Raw genomic sequence first — 26,973 nt, 5'->3', positions numbered from 1 at the left:
ATCTTAAGTGTGGGACAGTGTTTCCTTGAAAGTAGTAGCTATGAAAACAATAGTGTATAGGTAACTGTACATGAGCATCCCATTTGAAATTTTAGCAGATACATAACGTATAGAGAGGCAAGTAGTATAGAATTTCATATGTCACTGGTATTAGCATAAAGGGTGTATGTGAAATAATAACTCTTTGAGATTTAAAGAAAAATGGAGAGGAAAAAGACAAAACAGAGATGCAAGTTACTTAAAACTGCAAGCACTCACTTTTCAGTACAGGATCTTTTTTTTTTTTTTCTCTAGTAGGTTATTTAAATGAAAAAAAAAGTTCATTTGACTGTAGTAACAATTATGAAGCTCCTTGCTTATGATATGATTGGTTTCTTAACATATAACTGAGCATAATGTTGTTTCTAGCTGAACATAATTGATAACATATAATGGAACTTAATATGATCAAATGCGTTTCCCAGAGTAGTTGTGAAGTCTCCATCCTCGGAGATGTTCAAAACCCAGCTGTTCCAGCTGACTCCCCTTTGGGGAGGGGGTTGGACTAGGTGGTTTCCAGATGACCCTTCCAATCTCAACTAGTCTGTTATTCTGGGGTCATGAATCAAATGTTAATTATCCTCGGTTCTTTCCTGTTTTTGGAATGTGTGGTTATCTGGTAAATATGATGATGCAAGGTGACAGAAATTCAAGTGTTACTTGATAGAAAGTATGGGACTCTTCTGAAATCGTTTATCTTAAAAAATAAATAAATAAATAAATAAAAATCCTACTTGCAAAAAATTCCTGTACTTCCACACAATTGAGTGCATTTCTGTATGATGATATTAATCAACTTCAGCATTGCAGTAGGCTTGTGGGAAAGGTAGGCTGTTTTGCCTTTAATTACTTTCCTTAAAATTAGTTGATTTCCTTATCCCAATTGTGTACCGAAAAGAGATTTTTATTTTTTATCTCTCTCTCCATAGCTGATGAAAGGTAAAGAAAAAGATACCTTTTTTTTTTTTTCCAGAGTTGAGATCTATGTACCTAAATGCACACAATTAAAGGACAAAAAGCCCATGCAGCAATATTTTACAGAAGAAAAATGTCCGCATTGGCAAAATTTAATCGAGCTGCAGTAAAGAGAGTAAATTCTACTACCTTTCCTGAAGGGAGGAAGGGGCTCTAAGAAACGGAGGATTTAGTGGAGAGGTCATGATTGTAATTTCAACTATGTAAATGAGGAAAAAGTGTCTGCTTAAATGAACCCCCAGGTATAGTTGAGTAGAGTATAGTTGAGTATAGCCCTGAGTATTCAGTTGAAACATGTTGATCCAAGAAGATATTTTAATTATAAGTTGGTTCAAGTTTTATTTTTGTTTATAAAGGAGTGTGTTTGAATCTGAAAAAATATGTTATCTAGAACTAATATAGTAGAACTTACAGCATATCATATGAATTGAGGAAGAGCACCAAGATTTCTGTGCCCTAATTTTGTAGGATTTAATTTATCTTGCTCTCTAAAGTTATTTTTAGGACAAGTCTGATTTAGAAGATCAAAATGCCACCTTTTTGAAGCTCTTCAAATATGTGTCTTCAATATGAAATCATTTTTATCTCTGGCTTTATAGAAACTTTCATTTAAATCACATTGCCACCAAATTTGGGATAGTTTTTTATATTTTGTTAATAAAAATTATTTTTACAGAGAATATCTGAACTTGGGAACATTATACTCTGAAAAGAATTTTGGATAGAAGTCACAATTAAGATAACTGGGGAAAAACAACTTTGTCTTTTTGAAAAAATGAACAAAAGAAAATATGCTTTAATTTTCCTCCTGTCATTTTTTCCCCCCTTCTTGTCTTACAGGTGTCCTTCATTCAAAATCTTGTGTTCTGTGTGGAAAGAGCCTACCGTGTACCTGATTTTGGTGTTTGGGAAAGAGGAAGTAAATACAACAATGGCAGTCCAGAGCTGCATTCAAGGTAGGTGAGGGAATGTAATGCTTTCAGTCAAAACAAATAAATGTGATATAAGGAATTCATGTAGTGACTTAAAAATATATATATAATAAAATAAATAAAAACAAAAACAAACCAAAAAACCACCACCACAACAACTATTTGAACTTTTTCTGAAAATTTATATGGCATGAAGGTAGAGGCTCATGAGAAGTGACTAAGGTTTTCTAAAGACTAAGAGATGTATTTTGGGAAAATGTGAAGCATAATTTTATCATCATGTGCATGCTGAAATAACCACATAGATGCTTAGCTGAGTATTAAAATTACAGTAATTATGTGCAGCTGCATGTATATTATTCTGAAAATTGAGTACAGAACAGCTCAGACACTTGAGCCATGTGCAGTAGATCAGATTAACAAGAATGATTAGGAATATCCTGATTTAAGTAGGTATTGAGTCCTGAGTCTAGATTTTCTTATCTCCACCACGCTGGGAAGAACACACTGGACACTGGCGTATAGCATAGTGCACAAGCTCTTTTTCAGGTTCTTCAGACTCTACAAATAACTGCATCCTTACTCCTGTCCCATAAGACATTAGGAATGTTCTTAATGTTTTAGTATTAGTGTGGTCCAGTTGACTTCAGTGGAATTGCCCTGTGCATCTTGAAGTATCAAATTTGTAATCTGGCAACATGTTTTTTCTAACATTAATACTGTTTTCCTGACTTTTTGACTTCTGAAGTTTTATCAATTATAAAAGTGGCTGTAGCCTGAATATCCTAGATTTTTAAAACATCATTGATCATCATAATTATTGCGGGCTTACAAATAATACATATGTATTTCTTCCAGTCTTTGAAGATGTTGCCAAATGAATCTGTGTTCTCCTTTTCAGAATGAATTAATTTTTATTAGTTCACATACAGGCGTATGTTTTAAGCTATAAGATAATGACATGTCATTGCAGCAAAACAATTGATTTCGGTATTTTTTTCAATGCTTTTATAAAGCTTTAGTACCAGTATGAGAACCAAAAACTCCAAGAGATCATTATATAACCAGTTTTATTCATGTATTGTTTTTTTTCCCCTACTATATCTGTTAAATTGTCAAATGCCTGACTACAGGAGTGCTTATCTGGAGAATCTTGTACCTCCTTTCACATCCATGCTACAAAAATTAGCAGAAAGAACTCTGAAAGTTCTGTATCTCCATTGTTCGCAATGTTCTGGTTATTCACTATGTGAACTTCCTTGAGGGGAAAACAAGGAAAATCTTTTAACCAGATGGAAACGGGCATGTTGTTTTGTCTTAATCTAGACTGACATTTATAGGTCGGTTTTTCTAAGGTTGAAGTTTTATGAGATGGATAGGCCAATCTAACAGATCACTGATCTGGCACAAAAGGAAGTACAGAGCTTTGTCCTAATTTAAGAAGTAGACTTAGGTCATCAGAAACAGGTATTGCCCCTATTTATCTTTCCTTGTGCGCATGTTCATACTCTACCTTGCTGTAGGAAGCCAACAGACAATTTCCTTTAATTTAGTCAAGTTCTCAAAAATCAGAAAAAATGGAAGAATAATGTGTATAAAAAGATGTAGTTAGGTACTGTGGAGGAAAGCCCTGGGTACGCTGAAATACTTTATACTTTGTTATGCTACTACTGTGGTGTATCTGCTGAAGAGAGCTCTGAAAACATAATTCAAGAAGTGATTATAACTAATCAAGGCTAGTCATGCATGATGTATGTGTTTCTCCAGTGATAATGGACTGAAAATGAGTCACTTAAGTTTCAGTATTATAAATGCTAGACTCCTGGCACTCAAAACTCACACTGTAAGTCTACATACAATCTGTTTGCTTTCAGAATTAGAAATTAGTTCTCCTCTTTAATTGAAAGGGGTATTCTTTTTGAAGAAGATATATAATATGAAGTCTATGAGTAAGAACTGCAAATTATGGCCTACATTAGAAAATGTATATGTTTTATGTATTTATGCAGCCTTGGTATTCTGCCTTAGTACGGTTCAAAACACTTCTAATAAATGATAAATAGCGAAACACCCTGTAGACCCAGGTCTTTTACTGGTTTAAAGGCAAGATTTGTAACAGCTTTTATTGTAGCATGGTCCCCTTCCCATATGGTTGGACTTCTGAAAAATTAATTTGTCCTGTAACCATTTGATCAAGTGGCTCTCCAGGCATCTGCTGAGTACTTCTGCAAAATGTCTTTGACACCTCCCATATGTATTGTGGGAATAATGAAGTTGTTGAAGTGCAGTATCTTCATGTTCCAAATCCAAAAGACTGTAGAGCTGCGATCTTGCACATCTCTGTAGTGTAGTATTTGCAAGAGTGCTGAAGTCTTCAGGGGCTTTGAGTAAGTAGAGGTAGAAAATAGCAACTATTCCTATTGTAGAATAATGAATGTGTGAAATAGTAGCTTAACGTAGCATGTCCATAGCGGGTTGTTGCATTGTGTGATTTCTCAGTTTTTTGAAGACATGCTTGATATTACAGCTGTTCTCAGACTTTTTGTAAAGGAACTTCATCCTGTGACTTACCAATGAAACATTTAGCAATCTTAGCAGGACTTCTGTGCATGGTGAACTGAATGCTTGATGTGGCATCGTAATTTGAACAAGTGTTATATGATGTAGGAAAAGAAAGCAACGTTTTAATGTTGATATACATATTTTCATTTCATATTTGCAAGTAGTATTTGTTAGTCTACTGCAGTCTTCAGGGGCTTTGAGTAAGCAGAAGTAGAAAACAGTAAGTATTCTTATTGTAGAATAATGATAGTGTGTGAAATAGAAATGATTTTTAGAAAGGAATCCGTATTTTCCTTCAACTTTTGCAGGAGAATAATGTATTTTATAGATACAACAAGCTGTTTTACTCTATCTGAGTATCAGTGGTTGTTGCTATTGAACAGCTGTTACTTTTAGCATTTGATATTTTCCGTGAAGAATTAGTACATCATTAATGTACAGTAAGGTGAAAAGTTTGCTCTATCCCCAAATGCTTCTTAGAGTACGGAAGAATTAAGGTTAAAGCACAGACTGTATTTGCAGCTTTCTGCCAATTTGGCTGCTACAAATTTTTAGGTCAGGGTTGTGCAGCTGTTTGTCAATACTATGAGAACTCCTCACACACAAAAGTTGGGGATTATTAATGATTATTTTCTGAATATTTTTTCTATCTCCTTAGTGTTGCTTCATTAATTACTTTTATAAAAAAAAAAAGTACCTAGAGCTGTCCTATTCAGAAAGTAAATGTTCCTAATGGTTGTTAGTTTTTCTGTTTTCCCCACAAATGGATTGTAGCCCTTGTACTCTAAAGGATGCTTTAACTTTTCAGTCATGACTATCTCTGTGCCAACATTGTTATCTGGACATGTCGATCCTCTGATAAACTATTTTATTTAATTCGTCATCTAGCAGTACTATGTAATTTTTATCCCAAATGAAAGATGGCAAAGGAAGGGAAAGTGTGGTTGGCTCAGTGGACAATCAATTTTAGAGAAAAATAGATATAAACTTTTAACTCCTTTCTTACGCCTTTTTTTTTTCTTCGTCTTCTTCCAAGGAATTACTGTGCTGATAAAGAAACTGTTACATTCATTGGTATATTCTGTTTTTACCTAGTTCTTAAAACTTTAGGCTTTTCAAGCATCATTATATAGCAGTGTAACTGCTCATAAGAGTTGTTTTTCTTCTTTTCTTTCTTGTGTGTGGTTCAGTTTTGTTTTTCCCAAAATTTATGTACTGTGTCGAGATATTGAAAAGTTAAAGGTTTAACATTAAAATATAACGCTTGAGACCTGAGTTGAAAAATTGTGCTGAAGTAGATCTTCTGTTAGTACACTATTAACAAGACCTTGAAATACATAATGCCAGATGTCTAGCAGCAAGGTGAGAGCAGAAGTGCTTTTTCCAGATGGTCCCTGACATTTGAAGACAAACAAAAATGCTGAAAAGTACTTTTAAACGAAAGAAAACCAACCCAAGCCTTGCTGTATCATCAGTTTATTAAATAGACATTGAGCACAAAATTGAAATCAAGAAGAGATCATAACTTTGAAAAATGTCAAACATATTAAATATTAGTCTGGGCTTGAATTACAGTCTGTCTGTTTCTGTGTGTTTATTTATTTATTTTTCTCCTCAGCTCTGTGGGGTTGGCAAAAGCAGCTTTAGAAGCAATTAATGGCTTCAATCTCTTTGGAAATCAGGTAATAAAAATGTTTGTTTTCACTTTTCTCTTTTTAGCAGTAATGATCTACATTGAGGATCAGAGAATATTTAAAAAAAATATACCACAATTTGTTTGATTCCAGCTTTAAAAAAAAAATTGGTTAGCAAACTGATTGCTACTGCTTCAAGTACAGAAATTGTCTGGTAAAATAATTACTGTTCTTACTATCAAGAATTACTTTCCTTCTGAAGTTAAAAGAAATCTAAAGTGATGACACCTTCTTCTGAAAAAGGACTATGTTGCCAAAAATTTTTTTCTTTTAGAATTGTATTTGTTGATCGTAATGGAGTATACCTTTACCTAGAAGCATCACCTTACTTCTGCATTATTTTTTCAAGTGCCTTTTGATCAAGAGCTTTAAACAAGCTACTTCAGCGTAATCCCACTGTTTTAGAGGTTTTAAATTTCAGTATGTCACATTGTGTTAAAATCTTTTCCCATTTTTTCGTGTGGCTTGTATCAGTCAAGAAAGCAAGCTTTTTCTTCAATTTTTATCTCTGACTTGTTTTCCCCTTCTACGTGCATTTTTTTTTTCAGGTATTATACCTACAGTATATAGCTGAAATTAAGGAATCATCTTCCAAATGAATAGCTTAGAAAATGTACAAATGGAAGAGATGCATCATTGTCGTGCTATAGGTGTTATTAATTAATGGAAAAGAAAGGTAGGAGTGCAGCTGAAAAGAAAGTTGGAGAGCATTAAGGGCATGTAGAAACAGCTGTAAACTTTCTGGTGAGGGTTTTTTTTTTTTCTGTAAATTTTGTGGAAGGAAGGATAGGCTGGTCAAGCCAGAAAGTGGTGAGCTGAGTAAGCTAAGCCTTCCAAATTGCACTGTTTTCTTGGAAGCTTACATCCTTTTTAACTTGTAGTTAGTGTACCTTACTCGCATGCCCAAATGGCTGCATTTCATAAAGAGGTTCATAAGAAGTTGATGAAACATTGAGTTGAGTGACATTCAAAACTTGGTCTAAAAAGCAACACAAGTTTACATGAATAGCCTATTTTTATACTTTTTTTTTTTTTCTGTAATCAGGCAGTTGTTCTCTAGCAGTGTATGATCCTTTGGGTTTTTAATTATTTTATATCATGACTTTGATTTTAAGTACTGTTTGTATATTTTCTGAGTAAAGTTTCCATATATTCTTGCTGTTTTCAAGGTAGGATTGTTTTTTTTACTTTTTTTGCAATACCTATGGTCTCCTTTTGTCTTGTAAGTCAGATGGATCTGACCTTTAGATTGTGATTCTTGTCTGCTTCAAATATTCAGCTTTAAGAAACTTGGCTAAATGAGTTGGTTTGCCAAAAAGAAAATGATGCAAAGGAGAGAAGATACAAGTGGTGAATGGTGAACAAGCTCAATTCTCAGGTGCTCTCTGGGTCAGATAGTGTGTATAAGCTAGGTCTATTGTAAACGTGATGGGGAGATGGAAGGTCCAAATTACTTTCCAAGTTCATTTCTGTACTACTTGATTTATTAAAAAAAAAAACCAACTTAGTTATTTGTGTCTCCATTTTTCTACTGGCAAAATGGAAGGTATGTATTGGAACGATCATATTAGAATTAATTTGTATTAATTAACACACAATTATTAGCCCTTTTGTGGCATGCTCAAATGTCTTTAACTGAAAAAAAAGCTGTAAAGCTTAAATATTGTTTACTTTGAAATTTTGCAGTAACGCAAAGCATATAAACACATAGCTGTATTCTGTTTGTGGGTGAGCTACATAGTGCAGAAATATGCATTGTGTACAGACGTTACTTGTATATAATATTTTATTTCAGCATACATTTATCTAGAAACTACATAGGATGAATTTAAAAAGCCTAGTCTGTAGTTCATTCTAGATTAACAGTTGCATTTGTATATTAACACTTGCTATTAAACAAAATGTAGAAGTGACTTCTATGTACAGTCTTGTACTGCTGAAAACAGTAGGAAGCTTGTCCTTGACTACCGTAGTGTAAGTATGCTTTGAAATCTTATAATAAAAATTTATCTTACACAACCCTTCATGAGCATACACCTTAGTGATAAGAATCTACTGTTTTTTTGGGGGGAGGTACAAGATTGTTGCAGAAAAATGTGTTTGGATCTATCATTTTTTTTATGTCAGTTTCTTGTTGTAATCTAGCAGATACTGTAGTGTTTTGTGTAACCTTGCCTCTGAGATGGCTTTCTTCTCATGCTGCTTGGCTTTAGCACTCTGAGAAGGCTCATACCAATATACCTCAATTGTAAAGGACACTGCTACATTCTCTGAATGTTGCATTTGTGGAAAAGAAAAATCTGTTAAGGTGTATCACTGTTTTATACTAGTGTGATGGCTTTCCAGACTCCATTCCACAGTTTTTCACTCCCCTTGGACAAGCCCATCGTTTTATTGATGTGAGCTTTTTAAACCATGGGATCGCATTCACCAACTAGTACTTCCCTGTTTACTATTCTCAGTCATAATCATTTTATTTGTGACCGTACTTAACTAATAGTGAGAGTTTCTGCACTTCAGCTAGCGTTATTACTCAGCGTTCTGCATCTCTTGGAACAATTGGAAAGCTCAGGGACATGGAGCTAGTTCAAGAAGCTCTTGAACTCTTGAAGCTCTTTCAAGCAACAAAAAGTTGCTTGAACATCTGAAAAAAAATCATTAAGATCTTTCTCTTAGTGGACAAAAAGTACTTTCTTACAATGTAGTCACAGAAACAAATAAATGAATAAATAAAAAACCAAACACACAAAACCTGTTTTGACTGGAACTTTTTAGAGCTATTGCAATGCCTGGGTTGAAAAATGATAGTTGTATTTTTGTTTTAAATCTTCTATTGATGAAATGCTGTAGCACTTACTATTTTTAGACCTTTTTATCTTCTCTTAAGTAATAGTGCAGGATGTACCCCTGAATGTGAGGGTTTCTGACTCTTAAAGACTTCCATTATAATTTTTGTGGATATTTCTTTTTTGTTCCTTTTTTTTTTTTTCCTTTGGACAACAGAGTTGTTCTCTTTAGGTTATACTTCGGGGATATAATAATGGCTGTTTGCTTATGAGTGGAGAAGTATGAAAATGGCCTTACACACACTGTTGCAAAAAGACTTAGCCATAGCCATTTGGTGTAGATTGGGTTTATTTCAACTTCCTGAAACTGTTACCATGTGTTAAGAAATAGGAGCTAGGAGCCTAGTTAGGAGCTAAGGATCTTAGGTAATGATCAGACATTATACATACATTGTCAGTATTTCAGAAGAAACATTTATCTACAATCTTTACCTTCTCAATAATCTCAAGCACCAGTAAATGTGGCTCCTATTTTTTTTTTCAAATGATATTTTACTAAATTCTGAAGTGGATGAATAAATTGCTGAAGCAAAGCGAGTTTAAATAGTCTGAGAATTTATTTCCAAGATACTTTGCATAAGCAGAAACCATTTTGACCTTCAGTCTGCAGCAGAGCCTGCCTTTGTGCTTAGCTCCAGCTGTGTTCCAATAGCTCTGAGAAATCCTGCTGAGCCCTTCAGGAGGAACTGCACCTGCAACTACACTTAGTGCAACCTGCACAAATCACTGGCGACAGACTGCTCAACATTTCCATGCAGATATTTCCACTCACACTGTGCATACTGGGAGAAACTAATAAATATTTGTGTATATATACGTATTACTGTATCTGTGCTCTCACACATGCTTGTATGTTTTATATCTTGGAGTATCTCATGATGGGGAAGTTGCCCTGTGCATTCATGCAAATACCCCGAGAAGACAGAAAGTTTACTTGCTGGTTGTAGATAATCACATTGAACTATTGCTTTCTCCTCCTCTCCCAGAAATATAGATACATTAAAAAAAAATCCTATGAGAAATTGTGCTTTTTTTTTTTTGATGTAACAAAGCACAGCTATATTTATGTTCAATTAATTGTATTGCAATCTTTGTTAGGTGCCAGGTAGAATAAAGAACAATTACGAACTGAGAAACAATTGGCTTTTCATGTACTCTGAATTTTATGAGCTTTAATATAAAGGACGAGTTCATACATGGCTTTTAATGCTATTTGTTTACATCTTCATTATACTAGAATTATTTCTTAAAAAGCAGGAATTATAAGCATAAGAATGCAGTCAAGGTGTAACCCTAACCGCTTTGTCAGCAAAAGGAGATTTATTTACACATTGAGAAGAGAATTTTTAATGTAACAAATAAATTGGCTCTTTACTTAATTTCTCATTATTTTACTTTAACATCCTATGCTAAACTTCTTAAATTTATTCCCAATCTATTGTGTATGTCTGGAACAACAGTTATAAATCTACATGAGGTAGTTAATATGTATGACTTTGGCATAGGAATTCAGATACGATCCTTACTAGTGGAGTACTTAAATCCTTAATTGTAATTAATAATAAAGATTCTGACATCACGTGAATATCCAATTAAGAGATTATAACTTGAGTAAATAATTCATAATCACTAGTAGACAAAAACACCTGGTTTGTTTAAAATTTCAAGTTATAATTTTTTCAAAAATTTTTGGCTTTATTTTTAAAATATTTGAAAGTTCAAAACATTTTCACTGTAATATTGTGTTTCATTTTCAGATTAGTTGCCAGCTACTAGACTATTACAGCATAACCTTGTTAAAACAAAGAGCTGTTTAGTTTCACCAGCATGTGCCAAACTTTTTTCCTTTCTCCTTAAATTCCATGTTCTATTTACAGGGCTGCTCCTGGTCTGTTATATTTGTGGATTTTGATGCTCATAACCGTAACAGACAGACTCTGTGTTCATTGCTACCCCGAGAGTCAAGGTCTCATGTAAGTAATTAAATGGAATTCACCTTAACAGTGTGTGGAGAAAATAAATGAATATGAACGTAATTCTTAGCTTTATGACAACCAGTTTGTTCTGTTTAATAAGGATAGGAGTTTGTTGGGAAGGTGTTAAATTTGTGCTTCTTAAACATCACTGTGATGTAGATGTGTCTCTGAAGTGAAATCAACAGGGCATTCTTTATTTTAAAAATACTTAGGTTAGAATGTTAGCCTGTTGGTATCTTTCTAAATAATTTCAAAATAAAATTAAAAATAATAATGATCTGCAGTAAGTTAAGTAAGGCTTGCAGTCTTGGTGATTGTCTTGTTTTTACCCTAGTGGTTCAGTTTCCGTTACAAATTCAGTGACTGCATTTTTGAAAGAGTACATTTCTTTTAGCTTTAATTTTTCTTTTGTATAGAAAAGAAGCCTTTAAGGTTGGCTTTTCATTAATTGCAAAATATGGAGGATTTCTTGTTACTATAAGCCACTGTTGTAAGTAAGTATTTTATCAGTGAGTAAATCTAAGTGACATAAGTACAAATTAATCAAAAAACATCTATTTCAGTATTAGCATCAAAGGTAAATTTGTTCTTTGAAAGATGGTTATTTAATATGAGTGATAATGGAGTTCTACTGCTTTTTCATTCTGGGATCTAATAGCATTTTGGTTTATGAAATGAACTATTAATCTTTAACGTTAATAGTTTACTCATTGTATAAAAGAATCAAAGCAGAGTGATAATACTGGATAATTAAAAGGCACTGTCAGCTAATTTTTTAGTTTAACATTATAACTAACTTGTAGTGGTGATATACTAGTTAATAGTTTTTGTTGTGTTTTCATTTTGTGATAGTTGCCAATAGTTCTTGAGAAATGCCACATATATTTTTTCCTGAAATTATTCCCTTACTTCCTGAATGTAAATCAAATAGGCTTGTTTGTTACAGCAGTTGGAGACAATTCCTGAAAAAGCTTTTCAGAAATGATGATTTAATCATAGTTACTTCTCAGCATTGCACCTTTATAAATTGTTCGGGATTCTTTTTGAGCATAGGATACACAAATATTTGTTTTTCTTCCAGGAATAAGCTGGAGGCTATTTTTTTTGTTTCTCAAAACACAAAGTTCCACAATATGTTCATTTATTATCAACTGATAATTATCAGTTATAACAGATTATTAACTCTAAAGTAGGTCAGATTTTGAGTCAAATGAGTTCTTTGTCTTTCAAATCATATATCTGAATATTGGGTATATGGTTTATTCCTAAACATTTTAGAAGTCCCACTTTGCAAGTTCCTTCAGTGTATTAGTACTGTGATTTTGATAAATATAAGATTGTTTCAAATGTATATTTTACTGAGTAGGTAAAATAGTCTTTGTGCATCAAATAATTTTCAGAGATTTGATTAAACTTATGACTTGCTGTTTTCTCCTCTCCTTCTGCAGAATACTGATGCAGCTCTTCTGCCCTGTCTCAGTTATCCTGCATTTGCTTTGGATGATGAGGTTTTGTTCAATCAAACACTAGATAAAATTATTAGAAAATTAAAAGGAAAATACGGGTTTAAAAGATTCCTGAGAGATGGATACAGAACAGCACTGGAGGATAAAACACGGCGCTATTATAAACCAGCAGAAATAAAGGTACTTGGCATATATATATAAGGGCAAGTTTCGGTTTTCTGGAGTGTTTAGGCCATACTTAAATAAATAAATAAATAAATAAAACAGATATGGCACCTTTAGTATTTGCAGTTTGAATTGCACAGCAGTTCCCAATTCCTTCAAATGAAGGAGAGATGCATTTTGTAATTTGGCATGTGCAGTTTTGAGAGATTGCTAAGTCAGCAAGTTAATTGTTGATTTGTTTTGTAATGAATGTGCTTCCATTTACATTTAGGGTATAGTTGATTTCACATAACAAATAAGAAAGTTATTTATCATTTTATTTAATTTCACAGCTGACTAGAGTCAGAGTGTATAGAAAACAGTTTTGCTTTTGACCACAGTGTTTATCAGTAAAGGTTATCTAAATGAAAATTTACTATTTTTACTCCCCAATAGTTTCTCTGTGGAAAATAAAACATAGATTATGTAAATACTCTGCTTGAGAATGAGCCATATGTAAAAGCACAGTTGAAGTGCCTGTAGAATTAAGAGGCTGTAAGCTAAATGAAAAGCTGGTGTCCTAAAATGTTTTCACATTCATCTTTGTCTTTTGTCGCTTTGAAATAGTTCTATAGGATATGGAAATGTATTTCCTGAAACTAAAATTTGAATCTGAAATAGCTGATTAATTTTTCTTCGTTTTAGCTTTTTGATGGCATTGAATGTGAATTCCCTCTGTTCTTTATTTTCATGATAATTGATGGTAAGTATGGCTTTATGTTCTTGTTTTATGAAGGCATTACAGGCCCTTAGATGAAGAATACAAAATCATTTTTTGTCCTGCATATACAGGCAGTGTCTGCTGTAAGGAAGACTCATTGAGAGTTCTGCCTCATGGGTTAAAAACCAAGAACAACAGAAAAAAGAAAAAAAAAAAAGACAAAACCAAAAAACACCCATATTTCAGCATTTGTAACTTGAATTCTGTTCTTACAATATAACTTGATATGCATTTTTCAGAAGCTTAGATCTATGACATTCACTTCTGCATTGCTTTTTAAGTCTTAAAAACTTCCACAGTATCAGTACTTCACAGCAGCACATGAGAGAAAAAGAAGTAGAATCGAGAATATAATGACAAACTGAATGTTGTCACAGATATTTTCAAGTTGGTTGTTCTGAGATAAATGAAACAGAATTTAGAAGAGAATAAGGCAAAGCAGAAGGCCTAGTTGCTCTTTTTAAATGCCTTTGCTTCCTGGCTATGTTTTTACATGTAGCCAGTTGGTCTGATGAATAAATAAATACATCCTCAACTGACAGACCTTGTCTCGAGGTTAGGAGACATACTAGAAAAGTTCACAGGATGATTTCAGGATGGAAGCTAGAACTCACACAGAAGGAAGGTCAGAATAAGAAAATCAGTAAGGGTTACAGCCGTCAAAAAGATTCATTTGTCTTTCAGCTTTGTAAATGGATGAAAATCTGGCCATATTTCTAGCAGCTGTTTTTGCTCTTTAGTGTGTGAAATAGTTTTCAAATAAAGATTGTGAGACGCATAGAAGTCTGCTCTCTGCCTTGACTCCTGTGTGCTCACCCATAGATTAAAATATTTTGTTTGAACATGTAATAAGGTTTCACAGTTGATTTTTCTGAAGGAATGCTTGACTTTTTTCAAAAGGAGTGAAGCCCCCAAAAACCCAGGAGAAAGGCATTGACATTTTATGCTGCCCACTTACAGTTTTGGGAAGAATAAAAAATACAGTTGTCTTTAACTGAAGTTAGTTTCTCTACTTTTCTTGTGTTATAAAGAAAAAGTACTAAATACATACCATGCAAATATTGTCCTAGTATTTTGTTTTGTTTTGTTTTTTCCCTGTAGCTCAATTTAAGCAAATAGAACAATTACATCAGTGGATTTTGTGCACTTGCATCCAAATCCACAAGCTTCATTAATGCAAAATTTGAAGTGCATACAGAGAGACTTAAACTGTAAAAATGGCTAAACTGTTTATAATAAGATGTTCTGGTACATTTGTTTTTGGTGAATGAGTTACTAGTTTGTGGTTTTCTTTTGTCTTACTTTTGCCTTTCAGAAATAACAATTCCTAAGAGTGCAAAAAGACTGCTTTAGTACTAATTTCCCTTTGGGATGTTTCTCAAAAGGAAATTGTTTAGGACTTCATAGATAGTAGATATGCATCTGTAGCTGCAAGGAAGGATTGAAATAAATAAATCAATGTGTGTTTTGGGGGAGGATAATAAGTATTTGAATAACATTTTTGAAAGCTTTTTTAAATTTCTACTCGAATCTGGAGGATTATGGTGGTTTTGTAGGATAAGAGAAACATGGAAAGAAAGGACATGCACAGGAGTGAAAAATGAAAAGTTTGACTTTTTTCCCTTTAAATGTTTCAAAACATTTCTGTTTTTAAAAAGATTACTCTTATTTGTCAAGTTCATCCAAGTTTTCCTTGATGAGCAGAAATGCTTTTGCTATTTTTGATGCATCTTTTCATGTAAGAACTGAACGCTGGTCATAATAGTATTCATCAGACTAATTTTGAGATGACTAAATTCTACTAGAAAAATGTTTAAGATGCTGGTACTTCCAAACTTAACACTTTTTCCCTTAAAGCATCATCATAAAGAGTTGACTGTGTATTTAACATCTCAAGATGTGTCACCTGTTCTTAATCTCTATCATGTTAAAATTACTATATCTACATAACTTATCAATGTAAAGATTCCATCTAAATATCTTTGGGGGGGAATTTTTCAATTTACTTTTTCAAGTTCCTATTGTATTGATCTTTTGGGAGTTCTAGACAATTCATTTTTAGATCATTTTGAAACTCTGTCCTGAATATTTAGAAACAGCCTATGTGTCTCCACCCTGGCATACAAGCTCTGCTTCTTCATTCTACTATAATTAAGGAAGTTATTTACAGCTAGCTGGGCTGGTTGTCTGAGATCTAGTCCACTTCTGAGCCTCTATAAGTTCACAGCTTTACTCTGTGATGTAACTTACAATTGATTTCAGTTTAAGCTAATAAAACAATGTCTGACTCATGATCCCTGTGAGATTTAGCTGTGGTAATAAGCAAGCAGTTAGTTTAGTGTTGTACTTTTTCATGAACAATTTAGTCTGTAGGCACTGCACCACAGAACAATAAACACTAGATTTTTCTTTTATGAACACTAAATTCACAGAACAGTTACTTCTTTCATTGAATTAATTATTGTTTGTTTTTTTTTGTAGGCGTTTTTAGAGGAAATTTTGCACAAGTAAAGGAATATCAGGATCTTCTGGATCCTTTGCTTCAACATACATCTGAAGGTATAATTTGATAATTGTTCTTTCAAAACACTATTTTTTTTGGTCTGAAACTATAAAAAATACTTACACTATTTATGGATGTTGCAGTAAACAAAAAGGGAAATAATAATATCACTGTTTCATGATAGCAAAATACTAATATTGAAATAATCTCTTGCAAGCATTATTTAATTGTTTGACCATTTTTGGCCAACAAGTTGTCTAGTACTGAGGTGACTATTAAATGAAGGGAGAAAACCCAAGGTGTTTTGCTCTAATGCAGCTTTCATTTCTTTTGGGTATGGTTTCTTATCTGTAGTGCATTTTTGTTTCAGTGAAAACATTTTTGTATAGTACAGATGGTGTATGTATTCTGGGAAAAAATTCAGTGGAAATGTTTGGTGAAAAATAAAGTAGTTTACTGTGGTTCTCGGTTTCCAACACTGATTGTGGTTTTGAGAGAAAATGATGAATGACAGCAGTCTGTCTGCTCAAATAGCTACCCGGATAACACTTCAGCTTTATTAGGGGAATACAGTCAAATAATAATGGAAATAGAATTTGATTTATTTACTTACTGTACTTATTTTAAAACTCCATAGGGTGTCCTGTTGTACCCAAGTATTACTATGTGCCAGCTGATTTTGTTGAACTGGAAAAGAAGAATCCTGGCAGTCAGAAACGATTTCCTAGTAACAGTGGACGTGATGGAAAGTTTTTCTTGTGGGGACAGGCAGTTTACATCATTGCAAAGCTCCTGGGTAAGAGGCTGAAGAAATTCTATCAGGTTTTGACTCATCATAGATAAAGGATATTTATCTTGTTAATGTTTTTCTTGAATCTGAACAAACATACTGGCTTGAATTTCGAAAGGACTCCAGGTAGTATGGGTAGCATGTGTGTCTTCTGCTTTGGTACATATGTGATGGGAAAAAATTGCTTTTTGTTCTTCATGTTGAATTTTTATGCTGCATGCAGCATGCTATGAAGCTTACTGGTGTATTTTATAGAATACTGAAAATCTTCTAAACACAATAGCCTTCTCATTTGTTGTTTCTTTTCCTGACATTCCCTCGTATTTTGCATGCAGTAATGCTATTTTTCGAGAGAATTTTTTTGTTGCTTTGGTTGAGGAAGTTTGTCAAGCTTTCATGATAGGGTCTCTGTTGTAGAAGAAGAGAAAGTAATGCCCGGCCACTAGGTATTCAGCTGTTCCATGCAATTGAAAATTCATTCTTTTTTTTTTCATTTACTGGCTGCCTTTTCTTATATTTTTTACATGCTTTTTGTTGATTCTGTGCTCCCTAGAAATAAGGTATGAGTTTTTAGGATTTTTTTTTTTAGTATAGACCAAATTGGACTCCAGTAAATATGTATTTCTGATAATGGCAATGAACATACACTGAGTGTGTACTTTTAAATAAAAGCGTAAATATTTAAAATTAGCTTAAATTTCATATTATTCTGTTATTACTCATCTTCAATAAGAAATGATTTTGACTACATGTGTAAATTTCTCAGCAGTGTAAGTCAATTTAAAAAACCGAGGAGATAGAACAACAATTCTGGGAACAGCTCTTCCTTTTAAGTACTATTAGGCAGAGGCCATTGGTCTTGCAGTTGTTTGGTTAATCAATTTTATAGTGTCATCAGTACTGCAAATAATTTAAGTAGCATTCATGCCTTTAGCCAGCATGAGAAGTCTGATTGCATGCATCTGAAAACAGATGACTGTTTTCCTTAAAATGTGTTTTGGTCACTGATGGGTTAGTATATTAATAAATTCTACATTTTTTTAATCTTTTTTTTTTTTTAAATAATCTAGCTTGTTTTTTAAATGCAACCACCTGGACATAGCCTGTGACTGCAGGAAGAGGCCAGAGCAGGGAGCTGGGTCCTTCCCCGCAGGAGCCAGGCTGCATTCTGGCAGCAGGCGGCTGAGGGAGAGGCTTGCAGGATTTGGTGGCTGAGAACCACTGGCATAGCTCCCAGCAGCGGCAGGCTCCTTCTTGGCTTCTTCAGTGCACTGCCCAGCCAGAGTGCCCTTCACTGCCTGCCCAAGCATTTGATTTCCACCGCACCATCTATTCAGCTCCCTGTTCTTGCCAAACACGGATAGGCCTGAGGCAGGATGTATTTTGAGTTTATAAACTGCTGTCTTAATTTACTACACAGCGTAGTATTCAGGAACTTCTTCCTTATCCGGATGTTTATTTTTATTGGAGTAGTTAATTTTCTTTCAGGAAAAAGTTTAAAATCATGGAAGTTTAGCTTGCTTTCCCAACCCCTCCTCCCCCCTCCCCATACCCGTGTAAAAAAAGCTCCACATATCAAATAATAGGTTTCTGTTAAAAAGTGAAGCACTGTTTATAAGTACTACAGTACTATAATTACATGTAGCAAGAATGATACTTGAATCATTAGTTTAAATGTAGTTTTGTAGACTGTCCTTTTGATACGTAAATCACTGATCTAAAACAAAGATTACAGCAGCAGAACTGACCGCATAAAATGTTTGCATGCCTCCTTCACAGAAGCTGCAGAAAGCACTCAAGTCATTCTGTGTTTTTATTATCATTAACTTTCAGCTGACAAATTAGTAAGTCCTAAAGATATTGATCCCATTGGACGTTATGTACCTCCACAAGATCAGCGGAATGTTAGCATGAGATTTTCAAACCAGGTAAGCCTAACCTTAGTATTACAGTGTTTTTGCTGAAAACATATTATCAATGTATTATGTAGTCCTCTAATATTAGAACGAAAGTGCTAGGAAAATTCAAGATTGTATGTACATTTATAGATGGAGAATTACTTTTAAAAGGAAGATTTTAACATCTGGGGGTTTTGGGAAGTGGTACATTTGCTTTCAAATTAAGTGATACAATCAAAATGATACATATTATAAGTTTAAATAGCTGCTAATCATTGCATTTCTTTGAGTTGTAAGATATGTCAGGAAGGCAAGAGGAAATTTACGTTTTTTTATTACTTCCAGTTAATTACCACCACTTCAGAGTATTGAAATATTATTTTTGTTTAGAGCTACTAAGAGCTACAAGTATGAAGTTCTTTTTTTGGTGTGTGTGGTATATCCATGTGTTCCTGGATTTGGCTTAAATCCACAGCAGGAATGAGTGCCCAGGGATGGGGAGTGCTTGGAACCTCGTAATTCAAATCTGCAGTAAATAGAATAACAAAACAGAAAGCAGGTATATATGTAGAGGACTTCTTTTATTAAAGAGTAAGAACTGGATGTATGAAAATGTGCAATTAAAAGAAGGTTTTTGAGCCTTTTTGTTTCTCAGTATGAGAAATATATATCTGAAAAGTTTCTTTTTCAGCACTTTGCATTTGTTATTGAAGCATAAAATATTATATACTGCATATTAAGTAAGGTGCATATAAGCCTACAGAGGCAAAATCCCTATGAAAACCATTGTTGTTGGCAAGTAACCTTCCTTTCTCTAAAAATTACCTCTGCAGAGTCAGAGATTATTTCATTATTTTCGCAAATAACATGAAAGAACTGCATTTTTACATAATTTACTTCAAATCAGTTGTTTCATCTTAAAGTTTTGTTTGGTCCCGGGTGTAAAAGAAACTTTTTAAAGGAATTTAAAGCTTTGAAAGAATTTCAAAAATTTCAGATACATTATTTCTTATATTTGAGAAACTTCCTACATTACTGACTCATACAACACTACCAATGCTTCTAAATGTAAACAAGTGGAAAAAATACTACAGCCATCATCACTTTCTCTTCCTGCCTGTCCTTCTGATATGGACCACGTTTTGATTTGATACATACAATTGTTCAATGTATTTTATTATTTCTGGTCTTTTGTGTTGCTCTTTTCTCAACATTTAGCAGTATTGATAGAGGAGCTGTGTGCCAAGGAATCTTCTATCATTAGTTATGGAGGAATTTTTTACTCTGTCCTTTTGTGGATGTAAAACCTGTTGTATTGCTGTATTGTACTGCCTGTACAAGCTGTTGAGCGTGAAGGATGAGATGAGCCACATACACATGTAAGCCTGTAGTTTCACGCTGGAGAAGTACAGTTAGGAAAGTTTAACTGTTCTGATCATTGAAGATTGCTCAATTAATTCAGCTTTCTTAATGTTACCCCTTCAAATTTCTCTGTTCACCACTTAGTCTGATATTACTCTAGTCAGAAAAGAAAGTGCCATGTTCTAGTCTTCTATTTTTCCATATAACTGTTTGAAAATTGGCAGCATTGATATGCTCTCAGCATTTTAACCTCTGCTAAGATTTTGCAGTTTTGCAGTCATTGCTGAGGCATATTATACAGGAATGTAAGGATGTTAATGTAACTGTGCGCTGTAGCTACTAGCTCGAAACAAAGAGAACAAAAGAAACTAAGTAGTAACACTAAGGATGTATAATGATTACTCTAACATTGAAATTCACTTAGAATTTGTTCTGAAATGTATTTTCGTTTTTATTTCTGTAGTAGAAATATGCAATAACAAATCCAATAAACAAAACAATTTTTTTTGGACCAGCTGTTAATATGTTGGAAACATTTTACTGTACTGAAGAGGCTATACCGTAAGGTTTGCTGCATATAAACTCTGGTCTCTGAAGGTCTGCCCTTCCTGTAGAATATAGGCCTATAGGCACACAGAAATGTGGTCTGATTGAAGGACCTCGGTGGTTGTTTGGAAGGGAGTTTTATCTAGATTTAATACATCGAATGTCAGTATAACTAATGCTGTGAATTCATCGCTCAGCCTTCAAAATCTGATAAAAAGAGGACAGTCTCATTTGCTGTGGAAAATTGTGGGATCAAATGAGCAGTATATTAAAAACTTAATGACCACTAATACTAAAATACCTATTCTATTTATAACTAAAAGGAAATGTTTTTTCTCATACTTTAATGTCCCTCCTGAATTTATTTCTCAGTTTTCAGGAAGAGGTCTCACTATGTTCCATTTTGGGGAAATACCAGTGTGGTGCTGCAGCAGGATTCTCTTTGCTAGCTGTAGACTGTTCCAAAACATAATGAAGTCTGATGGCAGTCAGAGAGTTTCTCCTTTGCACTAGTAATTTGCTTTGTAAGGCTAAATGATCAGTAGCATTTCAGTTTAAATACCTTTCAAGTTTAAAAAAAAAAAAGGCAAACAAAACAAACAAAAGAAAAACACCACAAAGCATGGAATTCATCCATGCTCCATCTGCTTTACTGAAAGAAGATAATGCAGGGCATTCTCTTTCAGTGGGGTTAACTCTTCAAAACATCATTGCTCTTAGAAGAGCTATTTTTGTTGTTCCTGTTTCAATATCTCCGTATCCAGAAGAGATTATAACAGTTTCAGTTGTTGGATTCTCTTTTGGGAGAATATATGAGGGTCTGCAGTAGTAACAATAACATATGAGAAATGTCGTGAGTTGGGGTGAGGATTTTCTGTTTTCGTTTTGTGTTTTACTGCAGCATATGAAAGCTGATTTATTGCTGTCATATTAAATTTGAATTCAATAAAAATGATGTTAATAAATTGCAAGGTTAGACTAATTGATCTTCTGGGTTAATGTGAAATATAAGTACAGAGCTTCAATTAATTCATGATGTTGTCTGTCAGCATGCAGTGACCATGTCCTTTTAGTGTTTTGCTTTGTAGATTTAATTTGTAAAGACTTCACTTATGTTATTGGAAATGAAAGTTAATGCCCCCTGATGATGTTGGGAAGGGAATAGTCAAAATTGCGAACTGTTTATTTATTTTCAGGGAACTAAGTAACATACGTAAAGAAGGAAATAAAATTGCAAAGTATAGGTAGTCTGGAACGTGTTAGGATCTTTCAGCTACCTAAATTATGCTCAGGTTTATAGAGTGCCTAATTTTGATGGTTTAAAAATTATCATGTTTAATGATTTGTTTTGTAACGTTGCTTATAAGCATATTCTTACCTTTCATTTGTGTTAATACAATTGCCTACTGAAGTTAACACAATTCTGAAATGGTTAAATGTTATTCTGGAATTTATGGCACACCTGTGTCCATATTGTATTTCATTAGAGAGGTCTAGTCTGTTAGTAGTATTGACCGTAAACCATTAAGCAGTATTTAGATGCTTTCAGAAGCAGACGTTTTTTGGATCATCTTGTAGTTTAGTAGCAGCAAGGTGGATTCTTTGGCTTAAGTACAATTTCTTATGTTGCATTCTATTTCTGTTTTCCTCCTATTGCTCCATATGCTTGGAAAGCCCAATAGGTACCATTCTAATCTGTGTTCTTGAATAATATGTCCACTTTTTCTCACATGTTCAAAATGAATGGATTTTTTTCAGAGTTCTGAGATTTCCTGGGAATCTGTGCAGAAAAGCATATAGCGATAGCATCTGTCCAGTGAGACTGCAGCAAAAGACTGATATTGAGCTGCTTTCTCTTCCAGTGCCAGGAATGGAGTCAGGGGTTTTCCCTTCAACCTGCCTCTGACAGTTTATAACCTTGTTACAAACCATGAATTTTTTGGAGAGCAAGCAAAACTAATCTGTCTTTTACCTCTGTCTTCTGAAAACACCAGGGTGTATTTATCATTTGCACAGCATGCAGGATGTAGTTGAAACGGATCCTTCTCCCCACCATCCAATGTGAAAATGCAAGGCAGAAGGGTGCGGAGGGGGGTCTGTTACAGTGTCCTAGGGAGACAGTGATTGATGTGTCAACAGCAGTTTGGCTTGGGTTATTACACAAATGTGAAACAGCACACATTAAAAAACTTTTAACGATAAGATTTAGGTAGTGGGCTTATTTAGGACTTCAATGTTTTTCCACATCTTTTTTTAATACATAGCGCTATGTGTCACTATCACTAATGAAAAGGGTGACACTATTCATGAATAGTTTGTCTGTTACTTTATCTGTGTTTTTTTCTAGAATACTTCTGATCCTTCAGGTCTTTACATGCTAAATGACAATGAATGCAGCTCTTGGTTTAACATTTGTCTATAATACTTTTTTCAAAGTTCAGGCAGTTGTTTACACATTCAAGTCTTCTCAAATAAAGATGATGGAAGCAGCAAGTCTTCTCAAAAACAATTGCAGTAGGTGTTGATAAATTATTTTGTCTAGTTCATCAATCCGTGAAACCCAGCACATAATAAATAGATTTGAATGAGATATTAAGGAATCAGCAATTTATTAAACTGTTTTTTGGCCTGAGTATTGTTTTCTATATATATAATTATGCAGCAAATACAGAGATTTAGTCATACAAAAGCAGGATGCATTTAGAACCTGTTTTTTAGCCCAGCCATCATAAGCCTGAACTTAGCTGCCATGAATACCTCTGAGGCTTTCTTTCTGACTTTTAGTTCAAGACACATTTATATGAATCTCAGGTTTTGACATGATGAAATTAGAGTAGGGAGGAAACGATAAAACCACATGGAGAAGTCTAATTCTAAGGGGAAATCCACTGTTGTGTGTCTACTTTGTTAATGACCACCTTTGTTAAGTCAGTAAAAAGTATTTGCTTTTATTTAGGGACAATACCTTATAACCAGATTTGGTGATGTGCCAGTTGTGCAACAGATGCCTTTGCTCAGTTATGGCCCATGTTAGAACCACTACTTACTGGCTGCTATAAATGAGGCATGTCACTGAATGCATCTGTGTGAGAGGCATTAGTACTAGTACCACAGAAGGACATACCTCCATGGAGATTCACAAGACAGATTTATGTTCAGCTGGTTACCTAGTCCCACTCTTTGAGATGTAGTAATAATTAAGCTGAGTCTTAACTTGAAGACTGCTCCCAAGTTAGATCACAGGCTGTATATAAATCAAAGCAGTCTTGGAGGGAGCTGCCTCGTTCTCTGGGGAGTTATTGCTTTTTATTTTAAAAATTCAAGACACTGTGATAGAGAACTGGTTTGTGTTTTATTAGTGTTTGTATAAAAGAGATCGATAGCATGATTAACTGATTCTGAGGAGGAACATCTGTTAATGCCACTTGAACTTTTGATTTCTTAATCTGATCTGTTTGTGCACATCTTTTATTCATGTGGCAAACCACCAGCATTTTTAGCAGAAATATAGTGCGGATGTACTTTTGGGAACATGTTATCAGGAATTTCTTCTGTAAATCCCGAAGATCTTACTTGATATCAAGGCTCATAGATGACTGAACAAGCAAGCGTTCGCTCCAAACTTTTTGTTCCAAATTAATCCATCTATCCATCTATCTGCACAGAAAATGCTGTATTTCTATATAATCAATTGATAGAAGATGTATTTAATTTTTGTCATTCGTGTTCTGGTAGTTTCTAGACAAAAGTAGGCATAAAACCCCACGAATTCCTTAGGAATGAAAATGTGTGCTCTTTTTAGTTCTTTTGATTTTTTTTTCAGTCATTCAACTACAGAGAAGAAATAAACAGGGAATAACTCAGACCTCTCATCTTTTTAGTTAGTAATGCATGTTGCCACTGAAAAGAAAAGCCATTTCAAGACCCATGATGTTGATTTTTTTATTTCACCCAGCATACTGAATTTATTCACATTTGCATGACTTCCTGATGTAATGTAAAATACTATTCCTTACTTCAAACACAGAGTTATCTGTTATAAACAGTGCAAGGAAATGCTGTTATCTCCTGTTAAATGTAATACATCATATATATTTATATGTATATAAAGTGTATATTATGTGTAATTTTATATGTGTAAATATAACTCTTAGTTGCTGTCAGATTGAAGTATTTCAGAGTAGAGGGTTGAAATCAGTTCATTATTTTAAAATGGATATTATCAGTTACCTGTTACTTCCCTCTTTACAAAAATATCTATCAAAATATTATGTTGTATCATGTGGAAGGAAATATATTGATTGTACAACTTATAAATTTTTGTATAAAGCAAAGTATTTCTCCTACATCATTTTTTAAATTAAAAAAATATATAGTGGAAATTAATACCAGAAGCTTTTTTATTATTAATTCTTCAACATGCATCTTGCAAAGTATTATTGACAGGACAATTTTCCCATAGTTCTGAGACTTACAAGTTTTAGTTTGTGGTGGTCTTTCATTTTGTTTACAAAATAGGAAAAACAATGCAGTGATGTCTGTCATGCTCATGAATTGTTTAAATAGACGTTGCCCCTGTTCACGTTATATCTAACAAAATAGTAATGCAAACAATTACTTTTTCACTGTTTTCTAGGGTCCTTTAGAAAATGATTTGGTAGTGCATGTGGCCCTCATAGCAGAAAGTCAACGGTAGGTATTTGCTTTTACTAAGAATATATACAGTAAGTAAGTGCTGAACAATATACATCTTAAATTTGTTAAAGGGATTCAAGAAAGTGTTGAATTTCATCCTGCTACTCATCTATCTGATGCCAAGATAATTGCTAAAGCTAAGACTACTTTTTGATTAAATTTGTTATTGTTTTGTTTGTAGCCTACAGGTTTTTCTGAACACATATGGAATCCAAACTCAGACTCCCCAGCAGGTGGAACCAATTCAGATATGGGCTCAAAAAGAACTTGTCAAAGTAAGGAACTCTGCATTGAAAATTACCTATCTATCTGTCTGTCTGTCTATCTATCTATCTCTCTTAACAAAATTAGTTTATATCAAGCTGTTAGAATTGTATCTCCTTAGATTTGTTATCTACCTTTTTTTTTGTGTTATTCTAATTCAGTTGCGTATCTTGATATGCCAGTACTGGTCAGTTATACATGCCTAGTTAGAGCTTCCAGTGAAGCAGTGAAGCCCAGGTATTACCTGATTAGGCTTATTACCTGAGCTACTCTCAAAAAGATAATAATAAAATATTAGTAATGCAGTAGACTAAGTGAAACTTGATGGACAAACACAGGCAAATGAGTAATGGTCAAAGAAACGGATATAAGGCAATAGGCATAAGCCATCATATAACTTGATAGTACAGCCTCTATAAAAAGCATTATACAGTCTTTAACTGTTTCTTCTACAAGTCTGCTGTATTGAGTATATCCAGGAAGTTTGGTGTTTAAATCCTTCTTGATTTACCCCTTTGACTCAGTCTACGGTCAAATCTGTGGCCAAAAATCCTGGGGTGAAGGGCATTTTCAGAATCTCCTTCATCCCCTGTGAAGGCTTCAGATTTTTCTTTTTCTATACAGGCATGTAGTCCTGTGGCAGATTACTGCATCCCCTTGCTTCCAAGGGCTGTCCCTGTTAGTCCTTACTCATACTGAGCCTCACTGATAATGACAGCTTAGAGGCATCTGTTTAAGTAGCTGTCATTGCCATGTGAAGCCAGTAGTCAAAGGTGAACGGCATCTACAGGCCACACTGATCCATTTCAGTGTTCTCTTAGCACTACCAAGTCATCTTTTTGTTCAGTCGTTTTTAGTATTTAGATACAACACTTTGGCCTGTGTTGAGTAAGAGTCTGAGGCTATCCACTCCTGTTTGTCCTGGAAATACATTCAGAGTAAAAAGACTGTGACAGATGCTGTTGTGAATGATAAATGCTTTGATCTGCAATTGTAGGCAAACATATCAAAAGTCCTAAGAAAATCTATATGATTACTGGGTGCCTATTTATCTCTGTTATAACTGGTCCTGTCCTCTGAAAAAAAGCCTTGAAAAGTGTCCCGTCTGTACATAAATAAGACTTAACAAGCTGCAGGAGGCTGTCAGACAGGTAAGGTGATCAAGAATCACAGATGTGCACTTGATGTATTTATACTTCTCCACATGAAGTTTGGTCATCAACCAGGTACATGAAGGTCTTGCCAAACTGAATTATACAGGTTGTCTCAAACAAGCCTGATGAATTCTGAATGTCTTGGGGAAGTATAATCCATGTATGTAGTTTCAGTCCTGAAGTTGTTACCTATTTGTTCCTTGACTGCAACTATGCAAGTCTCTCCCTCAGAAACTAGGATCACATGGCAGATGCCATTATCTATATTAGAAGCTTCTAGGACACCGAGGAAAACAAAACCAAAAATAGAGTAGAAAATATATCCTCACAGACTTAAGAAGTCTGA

At 34.1% G+C, this 26,973-nt stretch overlaps 1 protein-coding gene across 4 annotated transcripts in view; it reads left to right on the top strand.

The window, feature by feature from the left end:
- PHKB (phosphorylase kinase regulatory subunit beta) overlaps positions 1-26,973 on the top strand; it is a 75,127-nt gene that overhangs the window by 24,511 nt on the left and 23,643 nt on the right. For all 4 annotated transcript variants that reach the window (XM_050713279.1, XM_035543736.2, XM_035543737.2 and 1 more), the window contains 10 exons: positions 1,855-1,970; positions 6,127-6,190; positions 10,926-11,021; positions 12,473-12,670; positions 13,340-13,397; positions 15,897-15,974; positions 16,556-16,714; positions 18,542-18,636; positions 25,151-25,206; positions 25,391-25,484. In XM_050713279.1, the coding sequence (XP_050569236.1) occupies positions 1,855-1,970; positions 6,127-6,190; positions 10,926-11,021; positions 12,473-12,670; positions 13,340-13,397; positions 15,897-15,974; positions 16,556-16,714; positions 18,542-18,636; positions 25,151-25,206; positions 25,391-25,484 (1,014 nt within the window). The remainder of the gene's footprint in view (positions 1-1,854; positions 1,971-6,126; positions 6,191-10,925; positions 11,022-12,472; positions 12,671-13,339; positions 13,398-15,896; positions 15,975-16,555; positions 16,715-18,541; positions 18,637-25,150; positions 25,207-25,390; positions 25,485-26,973) is intronic.

This window comes from Cygnus atratus, chromosome 12 (genome assembly GCF_013377495.2).
Source record: "Cygnus atratus isolate AKBS03 ecotype Queensland, Australia chromosome 12, CAtr_DNAZoo_HiC_assembly, whole genome shotgun sequence".
Classification (NCBI taxonomy): Eukaryota; Metazoa; Chordata; class Aves; order Anseriformes; family Anatidae; genus Cygnus; species Cygnus atratus.
This window is presented reverse-complemented; position numbering and strand designations above follow the sequence as displayed.